General features: G+C 35.3%; 1 protein-coding gene across 1 annotated transcript in view; it reads right to left on the reverse strand.

The window, feature by feature from the left end:
• LOC110213821 (solute carrier organic anion transporter family member 1B1-like) overlaps positions 1-13702 on the reverse strand; it is a 59098-nt gene extending 45396 nt beyond the window's left edge. Inside the window, exons 1-4 of the mRNA XM_078150043.1 lie at positions 13668-13702; positions 12440-12461; positions 11233-11373; positions 4035-4176 (exon numbers count right to left, since the gene is read on the reverse strand). Coding sequence (XP_078006169.1) covers positions 4035-4176; positions 11233-11373; positions 12440-12461; positions 13668-13702 — 340 coding nt within the window. The remainder of the gene's footprint in view (positions 1-4034; positions 4177-11232; positions 11374-12439; positions 12462-13667) is intronic.
• Between the last annotated feature and the right edge of the window lie 931 nt (positions 13703-14633).

The raw sequence follows: 14633 nt of genomic DNA on the forward strand, positions 1-14633 counted from the left end.
TGTCTCCATTTTATTTTATTTTATTTTATTTTATTTATTTATTTTTAGTTTTCAACATTCACTTTCATGTGATTTTGAGTCCCAAATTTTCTCCCCATCTCATCCCTCCCCAACCCCAAGACAGCATGCATTCTGCATATTCCTTCCCCTAATCTGGCCTCCCTTCTATCTCTCCCCCCCCTTCTCTTATCCCCTTCCCCTTCTATTTTCCTGTAGGGCAGGATAGATTTCTATACTCCATTTCCTGTATTTCTTATTTCCCAGTTGCATGTAAAAACAATTTTTTTAACAGGTGTTTTTAAAACTTTAGGTCCCAAATTTTTTCCCTTCCTTCCTCTCCACTTATCCTCATTGAAAAGTCAAGCAGCTCAATACAGGTTATACATGTGCAGTCATGCAAAACACTTCCATAGTAGTCATGTTGTGAAAAACTATGAATGTTTCCCCTCATCCTATACTATCCCCCATTTATTCTATTTTCTCTTTTGACCCTGTCCCTCCTCAGAAGTGTTTGCTTCTGCTTACCCCCTCCCCCAATCTACCCTTCCCTCTATCATCCCCCTGCTCTCTTGTCCTCTTCCCCCCACCCCCATTTTCCTGTAGGGTAAGATAGATTTCCATACGCAATTGAGTGTATATGTTATTCCCTCCTTAAGCCAAATCTGATGAGAATAAGATTCACTCATTACCTCTCACCTTCCCCAATTTCCCCTCCCCTATAAAAGTCTTTTCTTGTCTGTTTCACATGAGATAATTTACCTCATTCTACCTCTCCCTTTCTCTCTCATCCCTTAATTTTATTCTCCAGATACCATCCCTTCATCTTCAACTCACCCTGTGCCATCTATCTATCTATCTATCTATCTATCTATCTATCTATCTATCTATCTATCTATCTATCCATCCATCCATCCATCCATCTATCTATCTATCTATCTATCTACATACACATAATTTTCCCCTCCAACTACCCTAATACTGGCAAAATTCATGAGTTAAAAATATCATCTTTCCATGTAGGAATGTAAACAATTCAACTTTAATAAGTCCCTTAAGATTTCTCTTTCCTGTTTATCTTTTCATGTCTTTCTGGATTCCTGTACTTGAAAGTAAAATTTTCTATTCAGCTCTGGTCTTTTCATCAAGAATGCTGGAAAGTCTTCTATTTCACTGAATGTCCATGTTTTTCCCTGAAGGATTATACTCAGTTTTGCTGGGTAGGTGATTCTTGGTTGTGATCCTATCTCCTTTCCCCTCTGGAATATCATATTCCATGCCCTCTGGTCCCTTAACATAGAAGCTGCTAAATCTTGTGTTATCCTGATTGTGTTTCCACAATACTTGAATTTTTTCTTTCTGGGTGCTTGCAATATTTTCTCCTTGACCTTGGAACTCTGGAATTTGGCTACAATATTCCTAGGAGTTTTCCTTTGGGGATTTCTTTTAGGAGGCAATTGGTGGATTCTTTTAATTTCTATTTTGCCCTCTGGTTCTAAAATATCGGGGCAGTTTTCCTTGATAATTTCTTGAAAGATGATGTCTAGGCTCTTTCTGTGATCATGGCTTTCAGATAGTCCAATAATTTTGAAATTCTCTCTCCTGGATCTATTTTCCAGGTCAGTTGTTTTTCCAATGAGATATTTCACATCATTTTCTATTTTTTCATTCTTTTGGTTTGGTTTTTACAGTGTCTTCATTTCTCATAAAGTCACTAGCTTCCAATTTCTCCATTCTGGTTTTTAAGGAAGTATTTCATTCAGTAAACTTTTGGACTTCCTTTTCCATTTGTCCAATTTGGTTTTTAGGGCATTCTCCTTATTGGCTTTTTGGACCTCCTTTGACATTTGGGTTAGGCTATCTTCAGGTTTTTTTGGGTCTCCTTTAGCAATCTGTTGACTTGTTTTTCATGATTTTCTTGCATCACTCTCATTTATCTTCCCAGTTTTTCCTCTATTTCTCTTACTTGTTTCTCAAAATCCCTTTTAAGCTCTTCCATGGCCTGGGACTGATTGATATTTTTATTGGAGGCTTTGGATGTAGGAGCTTTGACTTTGTTGTCTTCTTCTGATTGTATGTTTTGATCTTCTTTGTCACCAAAGAAAGATTCTATGGTCTAACTCTTTTTGTGCTGCTTGCTCATGATGTCAGCCAACGACTTGAGTTATAAACTCTTTGTTAAGGCAGGGGTATGCTTCCAGTGTGGAGAATATACTGTCCCAAGCTCCAGGGTTTTGTGCAGCTGTTTTCAGAGATACTTCTAGGGACCTATAAATTTTCAGTTCTTCTAAGGTGGTATGATAAGGGGCGAGGTGTTTACTCCTTTCCTGGCCAGTGCTCTGGTCTATCAGAGACCACAAGCACTCTTTTCTGCCTTGGAACTGTGAGAAGGATTTTCTCCTTACCACCACTACAAGCTCCACCACACCAGCACTCCTTCCCCCAAGACTGCCATCCAGAAGTGTGACCCAGATCCGGGCACAGACAAAGCAAGAGAATCCTGCACAATCACCCTCTTATCAGCTACTGGATTCACCCTCAGTCTGTGGCCTGGAAGCTCTGGAAGCAGCCACTGCCCTGGGGCCATGCTTGGGGACTGAGGCTGGGACTGTGCTTTTCTCTCTCATCACAGTCACAGACTTTTCCCATTGTCCTTCTAAACTGTCTTTGGTATTTGTGGGTTGAGAAATCTGGAAACCACCACAGCTGTTCTTGATTCAGTCCTCTGAGGCCTGCTACAGGTTCACTGAGGCCTGGTTTGCCTGCACGCCTATGCTGAACTGCATTCCTCTCCCCGCCTGGTGTGATATACCTTTCTGATTAACCATGCAGGCTGTCTTGGGCTGGAAATTTGTTTAGCTCTGTCTTTTTGTGGGTTCTGCTGTTTTAGAATCTGTTTAGAACCATTTTTTGTAGGTATTTGAAGGAGTTTGGGGGAGAGCTCAAGCAAATCACTGTTTTTACTCTGCCATCTTGGTTTCACCACCCATCCCTATTTTAAAGAAGAGGAAATGGAGACAGATGGAAGTTGCTCAGAATCATACAACTGGTAATTGTCTGAGGTAGGATTTGAATTCAGGTCTTCTCAACTCCAGGTCTAGCACACTGTCTGCTGAGCAGTCTACCTATATTATTCTATGGTTATGGGTCAAATATAATTTACCTGAGTATAGACAGAAAATGAGAATTTGGCTAAAGTGAAGTGAGTCATAGAGATGATCTAAGTAATGAATTAAGCTTTAAGGAAGGTGAATAAATAGATTTTAGCCACTCTGTCCAAGAAAGAGTGTAACTCTCTGCTCCTTGATATTGTGGCTAATCAGATTGTCTGGCCAATAAGAGACCGGAGTGCTCTGTTGCCCTTTGATCCTGAGGAAGATGAAAAATATTTTTATACTGGACTCTGAATCTAAGAGGTGGAAGAGACCTCAGAGGTGAACTAGTCCAACCCATACTTAGATAAGTAATTCCTTTACTATGTACTTTACATAGACCATTGAGTCTGCTTGTAAATTGCCAGTGAAATGAAGACAAATTACCTTCTGAGGCAACCCAAATCAATTATGGACAGTTCTAATTGTTAGAAAAGCCATCTTTATATCAAGGCTAAGCCTGCCAGTTGTCAATTTTCAAAATTCATTTATGAAGTGTGCTATTAATAAAAAGGAGAAATATATTTTGGCTTTAGTATGAAATAAAGAGATTTCCTATTAATATGTGGGTCTGCATATTTGATGGAAGAGGAAGAAGAAGAAGAAGCAGCAGAAGAGAGAGTTAAGAATTGACTTTGAAACTAGACAGCAATTAATTTATTAACTACTAGAAATAGTTATTTTGCTTTTCAAGATCCAAGACTAGCTACTAAATGAAATAAAATTACCTACTTTTTTTTGGCAATTGGGGTTAAGTGACTTGCACAGGGTCACACAGCTAGTTGTGTGTCAAGTGTTTGGTCTGAGGCTGGATTTGAAGTCAGGTCCTCCTGACCAGGGATGATGCTCTATCCATTGTGCCACCTAGCTGCCCCATAAAATTACCTATTTCAAAGCTTCCGTCAATGAAACCAGCTTCAGATGTTGTTATACCAAATCTTCTTTCTATCTGAGTGATGGAACTTTTCATGATAACTCCTGATAGTGCTTTGCAAGTAAAGCTGAATGTTAGAGCCACCATGAACATCTGGTCAAGGGACAGAATGGAAAGGAAAGTATGGTTAAATAAAAGGCCACAAGATTTTCTCTGTTAGTATATATTAACTTTACTCTTCAGCTTTCATAAATGTTATTTTTACCTTTCTCATAATTTTCAACCTTGGTATAAGGCTTTAGTATAATAACATTAATCATAGCATCAGCATGTTCGCAAAGGACTCTGTTGGCTCAAGTTTCACAACTTCAAGGCAGAGAGAGACCAAGGTGAAGACTTTTTTTTTTAGATTTATGCCTACTCTTTTTATTTAAATTTTTAAAAATGAAGACATTTTGAAATCATTTTTTAATAATTCTTAGGCAATTAGATGCAATAGCCTATAATAATGATAAAATAAGCAATATTTTCTTTTTAAGATCAATGTATTAACCGAAGCTCATAACTGGGCAGGGAAGCTGCAATCACACACATAAGTAGAAGCCAAGAAGCAACTAGGTACTTGTCTCTGGCAGTATTCAATAAGAGTTTGTTAGGGAAATTACAGAAGGTTACAGTTTCAACTGATAAGAAGCCAAGGCTAAGGGAACTGTCTCAATGCTATTCAGGTTAGGTACTACTGCTTTTACAGCCTGTGGCCCACAGGCCATGTGTGCTATAAATGCAATCATATATCCCCATCAGAGGAGTGGGCAAAAGAGCTTGAGAAATGCCTCTCTAAATATTGGGTTATTTGAGAAAGTCTATGGTTTCTTGATGAGAGGGGTAATATAATCAAGGATCAGAGATTTAGAACTGGAAGAGATTTTAGAAATCAACTGGTTCATCCTCCTCATTTTAAAAATGAAAAATCTAAGGCCCAGAGAAATGAAGTGCAAGATCATACAGATTATAAGTTACAAATAGAGATAGAATTCAACCTAGAAGTGAGCTAGAAAGAAAAAAATGCTAATGAGGGATCATATATAGAATACTAACATTGGAAAGATTCTCAAGGACCACCCTCATCAAGATCAGAAGGAAAGCAGAAAACTGGGGAAAAATTATAAATAGTTTCTCATATAAAGATTTCATATCTCAAGTATATAAAGAATTTTGTCAAATCTATAAGAATATGAGTATTTCTCAATTGATAAATGGTCAAAAGATATGAACAGGCAGTTTTTAGATAAAATAATCAAAAGAATTTAGAGTCATATGAGAAAAATGTTCTAAATCATTATTGATTAGAGAAATGCAAATTCAAACAACCTTGAGACATCATTTTACACCTATCGTATCAGTTAAAATGATTGAAGGGGAGAGCAATGAATGTTGGAGGAGATATGGAAAAATTGGGACACTAATGCATTGTTAGTGGAATTGTAAACTGATCCAACCATTTTGGAGAGCAATCTGGAATTATGCCCAAAGTTTGCTTATACCTCTTGACCTGGCAATACTGTTACTAGATCTATTTTCAAAGATGATTATGGAAAAAGAAAAAAGAACCTATATATTCTAATATATTCATGGCAGCTCTCTTTGTGGTATCAAAGAACTGGTAATTGTGGATGCCCATTAATTGAAGAATGCCTAAACAAGTTGTGCCATATGAATACGATAGAATAGTAATGCGCTATAAGAAATGATAAGCTCAATGATCTTATAAAAATGTGGATAGACTTGCATGAAATAATGAAGAGCAAAATAAGCAGAACCATATAGTAAGAGCAAGATTGTTTTAAGAGCAACTTTGAGTGACTAAGTCATTTTGACTATTATAAATACTCAAATTAGCTACAAAGGTTGTACAAAGGAAGATGCTATCTATATCCAGAGACAGAAGTGATAGAGTTATGTATAGAATGATTTTATACACACACACACACACATACACACACACACACACACACACACAATTTGTGTCTAATGGTAACCATCTCTAAGGTGGGGGAAGGGAAAAAGGAAAAAAAGTAATTTACATGATAACTTTATACATTTAAAAGGAATAAAAAATAAAATGAATATCAAGTTGTACATAATAGATTTGCAGTTTCATGTGCAATCATCTTTGCATTATACTGTTATGGAAATACTTGTTTTATTCCATAAATTAAAAATTAAATACATAAAAAATTAAAAAATAAGAACCATACTTTTAAAATTATTTGTGAAATTATTTGGATTCAAAGAATCTGAGCTCAAACTTCAATTCTGCTGCTTAATATTTACAGCATGACCTCGAACAAGTCACTTTCCTTATTTTTACCTCATTCTCCTCATTTGTAAAATAAGGACTTAGGCTAGTTGAACCTATAAGTTACCTTCCAACTTTAAACCCTAATGTCCAATGAAAGAAAAAGTAATAGTGAAGTATTTCATTGGGGCCATAGAAAAAGGCATAAAGCTTTTTTTTTTTTTCAGGAAGGGTGAATATGGCACTTTTAAATGATTGCTTTTCTCCACAATGAATTATTCCTCAACTCTTTTCCCCCTCTCTACTTCATCCTCCATTCTGTTGCCAAAGTCACCACTCCCTTAATAAGCTCCAAGATCAATTATAAAAGTCTTTGGCATTCGAGACCTTTCATAACCTCTTCTCCCATCCAAATTTTCCAGTCTTCTTAGATCTTATACCTTGCTCCCCTAACTACCTGAAGTACTCTGTGATCTAATGATATTGACCTTGTTGTTCCTTGATAAATTCATTCTATCTCCCAACACTTGGCATTCTCATTGCTTTTCCCACAAAGCCTAGAATGCCTTCCCTCCTTATCTCTTCCTGGCTACTTTGGCTTCCTTTAATTCTGAGCTGAAATCCTACCTTATATAGGAAGTAGTGAAAGAGAGATTGAAACACCAAATAATATGAACTGGGACTACATGTAGCTCATAATGAATAAATGAAAGCTAAATTAAAGAAAAATAATAGTCTGTTATCTAAAATGATCTTACTGAGCATTTATGGATTGCAGATAAATTGGCTCTTTCAGATACATTTATGTCCTTGAACACATAATTTAAAAAAAGAGAAAAAGAGAGGCCTAATTAAGTGATTACGAAATTTAAAAATAAAAGCAAAAAGTGTTACCTCCAAACATCCTAACTTTGAGGTCAGCTGAAATCCCATCAACTACATGAATCTTTGCCTGATTCCCTTTTAATGTTAATGCTTTCCCTCTATGGGTTATTTCCAATTGCTGTGTGTATTTTGTTTGTACTTTATTGTTTGCATGTTGTCTCCTCAATCATATTATAAGCTCTGTGAGAGCAAGGACTTGAAAAATTCTTCGTATTTTCAGAGTTTAACATAGTGCCTGGCAGATAGTAGGTATTTAATAAATGTTATTGTCTGACTGATTGCAAAGATTAGATCTTATAACTTGTGTAGAGTTTTTTTGTCCATTTAAAGTTTTTGTTTTTTGATGATCTTCTGATAAATTTCCTTTCACTTCTGGATATTTGTATTCCAAATTTGTTGTTTTCCCTTTCAGGGCCTATGTCCTTCAACTGGATCTCTATTCTTTTCTAAGCTCTGTATTCTGCTGTTTGTCTTTTAAATTCTGCTTTAAGAATTCTAATTAACAAACTAATTTCATTCCCAATATCTCTTTTTAAATGTCTTATTTCTATGTTAAACAACTCTAGTGTATCTTAATTTTTTCCATGATGTCTGAAGAATCTATAGAATTCATGCAATTGTTACTTTCCCCAGACAACCTGATATTTTACTTAGCATTAAAGAATCAACTAAAACTAATTAAAACTATAACTTCAAAAAAGTTGCAGGATACAACCAAATCCAAAAAGATCATAAACTTTTCTCCATATGATTACTAAAACACAATGGGAAAAGGTAGAAACATATATTCTACTAAACATAGCTTTAAGAATATATATAGTATCTTGGATCCCGATACAAAGATATACACCAGACTTACAAAAATACAACTATCAAACTTTCATTACAGATTAAAAAGATAGACATAAATAATTGGAGAGATATTGATTGCTGATGGCTGAACTATGCTGACATAATAAAAATGACAATCCTACCTAAATTGGTTTGGAAATTGAGTGTTATACCAATCAGCCCACCAAAGGGTTACTTCATAGATCAAGAAAAATTAACAAAACTCATCTAAGAGAAAGAAAAGTTCAAGAATATCATGAGGAATACTTTTTTAAAATGTGGAGAGTATAGGGGTCTCCCAGCAGTAGGTCTTAAAAATGTAATAAAAGTAGTAATCATCAAAATGATTTGCTAGTGGTGAAAAATGGAAAATTTGATAAGGAGAATCTATCGGGATCACAAGACACAGAAACAATCAAACATAGCAGCACACTATTTAATAAACACAAAGACTCCAAGAATTGGAGTAAGGACTCATTAGTCAACACAACCTTCTGGGAAAACTTAAAAGGCTGTCTGTCATGTTAGATGTCAGCTAACCTCACACTGCATATGGATGGATGACCTAGATGGAAAAGGTCATACTATAAATAAATTAGTGGACAAAGGAAGGAGATAAGTTTTAGAACTATATTTTGCAAAAATGTTCTTGATCAAAGAATAGAGACATGACCAAAAAAGATAAAATGAACAATTTTGAAAATACAAAATCAGGGTTTTTTGTACATACAAAATGAATACACTTAAGTAGAAATCAAACAATAATTTTGAGAGGTCATAAATCTTTATAACAAGTTTCTATAATAAAATCTATGTATCCAAGATATACAGGGAATTGATTCAGATTTACAAAAACAAAAGTCATTCATCAAAAGATAAAGAACCAAAGGATGTGAATAGGCAGCTCATAGCAAAAGAAATGCAAGTCATCAATAACCATATGAAAAAGCTCCCAAACTCTAACATAAAGAGAAATGCATACTAAACAATTATAATATTCTACTTCATGTTCATCAGATTGGCAAAGATGATCAAAAAGGAAAATGGCAATTTTTGGTGGTTTGTGGGAGAACAGGTAGGTAGAAAAATGCATAGGTAGTGGAGCTGTGAATTTGTCCAACCATTCAGAAACTATTTTGAACCATACCCCAAAGTAGTTAAACCATCCACACACCCTTTGACCCAGTAATACCACTACTACACATAAATTTAAAAGAGAATAAAGAAAAAGGGAAATTACCCACAAGTATGAAAGTATTTATAGTGCTACTCTATTGTAGCAAAGACCTGTGAATAAAATAAGTGCCTATGAATTGGGGAAGGGCTGATCAAATTATGGTACATGAATATAATGGGATATTGTTGTCATAAGAAATGATGAAATATTCAGAAAAAATGTGGGAGTTGGTATGACACTGAATGAAGTGAGAAGAACTAGGAGAATAATACATGTAATAGCTACAACATCATAAAGGAAAAGAGTGGCAAAAAAATTAAGAGCTATGATTAATCCAACGACTGAGAAGGACTCCAGAAGATTAATGATCAATTATTCTTTCCACCTCTTGGCAGAGAGGTAATAGAATCTATGTACAGAATAAGATGAATGTTTTCAGACAGAACTTATATATGAATTTGTTTTGTGTAACTGTCCTGATGAGAAAGCTTTTCTTTTTATTTATTCGGGGATATTTGGCATGGGTTAGTATTTATGATACTTAAAGAAAAAAGAGTGTTACTGAATCATTTTGAAGTACACATAAGAGGGGAAGAGGAAATTCAGGGGGCAGCTAGGTGGCACAGTGGATAGGGCTTCAGCCTTGGAGTCAGGAGGACCTGAACTCAAATCTGGCCTCAGACACTTTACACTTACTAGCTGTGTGACCCCGGGAAAGTCGCTTAACCCCAACTGCACCACCAAAAAGAAAAAAAAAAGAAATTCAGAAAGTGACATGGACAATTAGGGCAGTGTTAATTTATGCTACATTCAAAATATTTTTAAAAGCCAAGTTGTAAGTAATAGAAATTAAAGGTTTCATATGACATTCTTTTACTGTCCTTATTTGCATAGGGAAATGTTAGGAGTTTTTTTATGTATGTGAAGTTCTAACAATAAAGGCCATAAGGGACCTGGCCAGTCTTTTACCAGCAAATATCCAGCTCCTTATCTGATTGCAATCAAGAAAAGATCATTCTTTGTGAAGGAGCAAAACACAGACATTCTTTAGCACTTAGGTCAAAATAATAACAACACCATCATAATGCATCTCTTTTCTATCCCATAGTATGGATTCAGTTATTCACCTACCTGGGCAGTGCAGCGCAGCCTATGGATATGGCCCATGCTGGGCCATATGGACCTCCCTTCTTTCCTGCTGCAATGACACATTCTAATCTGTTTTCACACCAACAAGTCTTAGGGTTTTTCCAGAGTGTTTGTATGTGGGAGCTTACCATGAGCATGGGACTAACACCAAACTCTCTCCTCTCTTCTCCTTTCCTCAAGGTACTCAGTAGAAGTCAAAAGTTAAATAATTATAACATTTACTCAATAGAAGACCAGAGAAGAATTAATCACAATACAGTAAGAGTCAACCCATAATTCTGAGTCACAATTCCCACCAAGGTATGCAGGATCTATGATTTTATCAATATAAGAAGCTCCCATTGAGCAATTTCCTCTTCTCATGTAGATCAACAACTTCTTTGCAACTTAGAGTGTTGGAAAGTTTTCCAGGTTGATGCAGGTAGTATGTGTCAGAAGTAGGACTTGAATCCAGGGCTTTCTGACTCTTAGATTAATTCTCATTCAATTCTGCAACATTGCCTTTCCTGAAAAGTATTATTCCTCTCAAATTAGAAACTTCTTTCCCCCTAACAATTAAAGTTCTAATTTGTTGTTGTTCAGTTATTTCAGTTACATCTAACTCCTCAAGACCCTATTTGGGGTTTTCTTGGCAAAGGTACTGGAGTAATTTGCCATTTCCTTCTCTAGCTCATTTTACATACGAGGAACTGAGGGAAACAGGGTTAAGTGACTTGTTCAGGGTCAAGAAGCTAGTAAGTGTCTGAGGGAAGATTTGAACTCAGGAAGATGAATATTCCAAACTCCAGAACCAGCACTCTATCCACTGTGCTACCTTGCTACCCCCAAAATTTTAATTAATTATTTAAGAAAATATATCTCAACGAACCTTCAGGACATCGCAGCACTTAGTTTTCTTCTTGACTGATGATGCCATAGCTATTTGCTTGGTTGAGTATTGACTTGAGCCTTTCTTGGAATCTGAGATATCTGTTTGTCCTGCTTTGTTTTCTTGTCTTGAATTTATTACCTGGGGAAGAAGATCAGATTTATTTGTTTTCTCTTTTTAATGTGTGAAATGAGCATGACTTTCCCAGTTCCCCAAACCCAGCTTGTAAAACATTGCTCTGTAATGTATTATAGGAATTTCAAATGCTAGCAGTGAGTGGGATGTTTGAGATTACCTACTTAAACCCTTTCATTTTATAAATGAAGAACTGAGACTCAAAGAGATGAAGTAGCTTAAAGAGGACACTTAGTTAAGTTGGAATGAAACCCAGAGTTCCCCCCACCCCACTATATTTTGCTGTAGTTGTTATCTATACATCAATCAAATATCCAGAATTATCTTCACAGATCCAATTGGTGAACAGTAGGATACTGAGAAAGAACACTGGTAAAAGGACTTTGGGTTTTTTTCTATAATTTGTCATTATTTCTCTGACCTTGTGCCATATACAACGACATTTGATTTTTTTGGTTCTCAGTTTCCACATCTATAAAATGATAGAGTTAAATTATCTAAATTATCTAAAATGAGGTAATATTTGTGAAACACTAAGCCCAGCACCTGGCACAGTGCAGGCATTACTAAAAAGCTAGTTTTAAAAAGCTGGTGATGATGATGATGATGATGATGATGATGATAATTTATGTCTAAGGGTACTTCCAAATAAAATGCTCTTTGGCTCAGGGCCTGTCTTTTTTTAATCCTCAGTGCCAAACATAATGCCTTTTACACAGTAGGTACCTAATAATTATTGAAAAAAAGAGATTTCCAGTTCTTAAAATTCTATGACTCAATGGACTCAAGGGAATTATAAGATAACATTCCTGACCTTGGGTAATTTATAAATTAGATGGAAAGAAAATGTTTATGTACAAGAAGCAACAGGATAGTATAACAATGCTTAATACTGTTTGCTAGGTTGTGTAATGAAGACTTGAAATCATACTGGAATTTAGTGAAAAGGATTATCAGTGTAGGCTTAAGTAGACTTAATGGAGGAGGTGGAATTTTAATTGATCTTTGACATTTGGGTAAGATTTGAATAAACAGAAAAGAGGGAGAAGGATATTAAAAACATTTCTCATACCACACCACAATTATCAGACTGGCTAACATGACAAAAAAGGAAAATGATAAATGTTAGAGCAGATGTGAAAAAATTGCAACACGTATATTGTTCGTGGAGTTATGAACTGATCCAACCATTCTGGAGAGCAATTTGGAGCTATGCTCAAAGGGCTGTAAAACTGTGCATACCCTTTGATCCAGCAATACCACTACCAGGTCTATATCTTGAAAAGATCATAAAAATTGAAAAAGGACCCATATGTACAAAAAATATTTATGGCAGCTCTTTCTGTGGTGGCAAAGAATTGGAAATTGAGGAGATGCCCATCAAATGGGAAATGGCTGAACAAGTTGTGGCATATGAAGGTAATGGAATACTATTGTTCCATAAGAAATGATGAACATCGTGATGGAAAATGCTATCCACATCCAAAGAAAGAACTATGGAGTTTGAATGCAGATCGGAGTATACTATTTGCTATTTTTTTTCTTCTGTTGAGTTTTGTTTCCTCTTTCTGGTGGTTCCTCCTATTGGTTATAATTCTTAGTTACAACATCACTAATGTGAAAATATGTCTAATAGGAATGTATTTGTATAGCCTATACCAGATTGTGTGCTGTCTTGGGGAGGGTGGTGGGGAGGAAGGGGGAGAAAAATTTTAAACTCAAAATCATATGGAAGTGATTGCTGATAAATCAAAATAAATTAATTTTAAAATAAAATAAAATAAAATAAAAAATAAAAAAGTCCTTATCCCACTAAAAAAAAAGAAATGATGAACAGGCAGATTTCAGAAAAACCTGGAAAGACCTGCATGAACTGATACAGAGTAAACTAAGCAGAACCAGGAAACATTGTACGCAGTAATAGTAACATTGTGTGATCACCAACCTTGATAGACTTAACTTTTCTCAGCAGTACAATGATCTAAGTCAACTCCAAAAGAGTCATGATAGAAAATGCTATCCACATCCAGAGGAAGAACTAAAGAATCTGAATCATAGAATACCATTTTCTATTTTTTTCTTTCCTGTGGTCTTCTCCTGTTGTTCTGGTCCTTCTTTCACAACATTACTAATTTGGAAATGTGTATAATATGGTTGCACATGTTTAGCCTATATCAGATTGCATGCTGTCTTGGGAAGGGTGAGGGGAAAGAGGGAGGAATTTGGAACTCAAAATCTTGTAAAACAGAATGTTGAAAACTAAAACTAATGAAATAAATACATTTAAAAAAGGAACATACCTCAAAGGGAGGTTCTGGATTAAAGTCTTATACATCATGGGTCCAAATTCAAGGCTATATAAATGCCTCTCAAACCTTGCTAATCTTGGTGCCCTTGATTTGCCAAGAATATAAAACTTTCACTGTATTGTATAAAACATTTTTTCATTTAATGTTCTTTTAATGTGGATTACCATCCTTATGCCTGATATGTGACCTTGGGTTAAGTCACTTAAACACTATTTGTTTCAGTTTCCTTAAGTATAAAATAGGAATAATAATACGTACGACTTAAGAATTGTGAGGATCAAATGATATAATATTTGTGAAGTACTTAGCATAGTGCCTTGCACATAGCAGGTGATATGCAAAACATTATTATTATTATTATTATTATTATTATTATTATTATTATTATTATTATTATCCCCATACATTCACATACATATACTTTTCTATCTCTTACTTTTTTTGAGGCAATCAAGGTTAAGTGACTTGCCCAGGATCACATAGCTATTAAGTATCTAAGTCCAGATTTGAAGTCAGGAATCTTCCTAATTCCAGGCATAGCACTCCATCCACTGTGTTGGCCCAAGGGAATTATAGTGTATTGGAGAGCTAACTGGATTTGAAATCAAATGACCTGCCTAGGTCCCCACTTTTTCTCACAGAAACTAGGCAGAGACCAATATTTCCCACTGTATACCAAGATAAGGTCAAAATGGGCACCTGATTTAGATGTAAAGGGAGATATCATTAGCAAATTAGGTGAGCATGGAAAATTTGCCTGTCAAATCTATATATAAAGGAAGCATTGATGATCAAACAAGAGATAGAGAGTATCACAAATTTAAAATGAAAAATTTTGATTATATGAAATTAAAAAAGGTTTTGCACAAAGAAAACCAATGCAATTGGAATTAAAAGGAAAGCAGGACACTGGGAAAAATTACACCAAGTTTCTCTTATAAAGGTCTAATTTCTCAA

This window comes from Phascolarctos cinereus, unplaced genomic scaffold (assembly GCF_003287225.1).
Source record: "Phascolarctos cinereus isolate Bilbo 61053 unplaced genomic scaffold, phaCin_HiC Scaffold_1;HRSCAF=81, whole genome shotgun sequence".
In the NCBI taxonomy this organism is placed as follows: Eukaryota; Metazoa; Chordata; class Mammalia; order Diprotodontia; family Phascolarctidae; genus Phascolarctos; species Phascolarctos cinereus.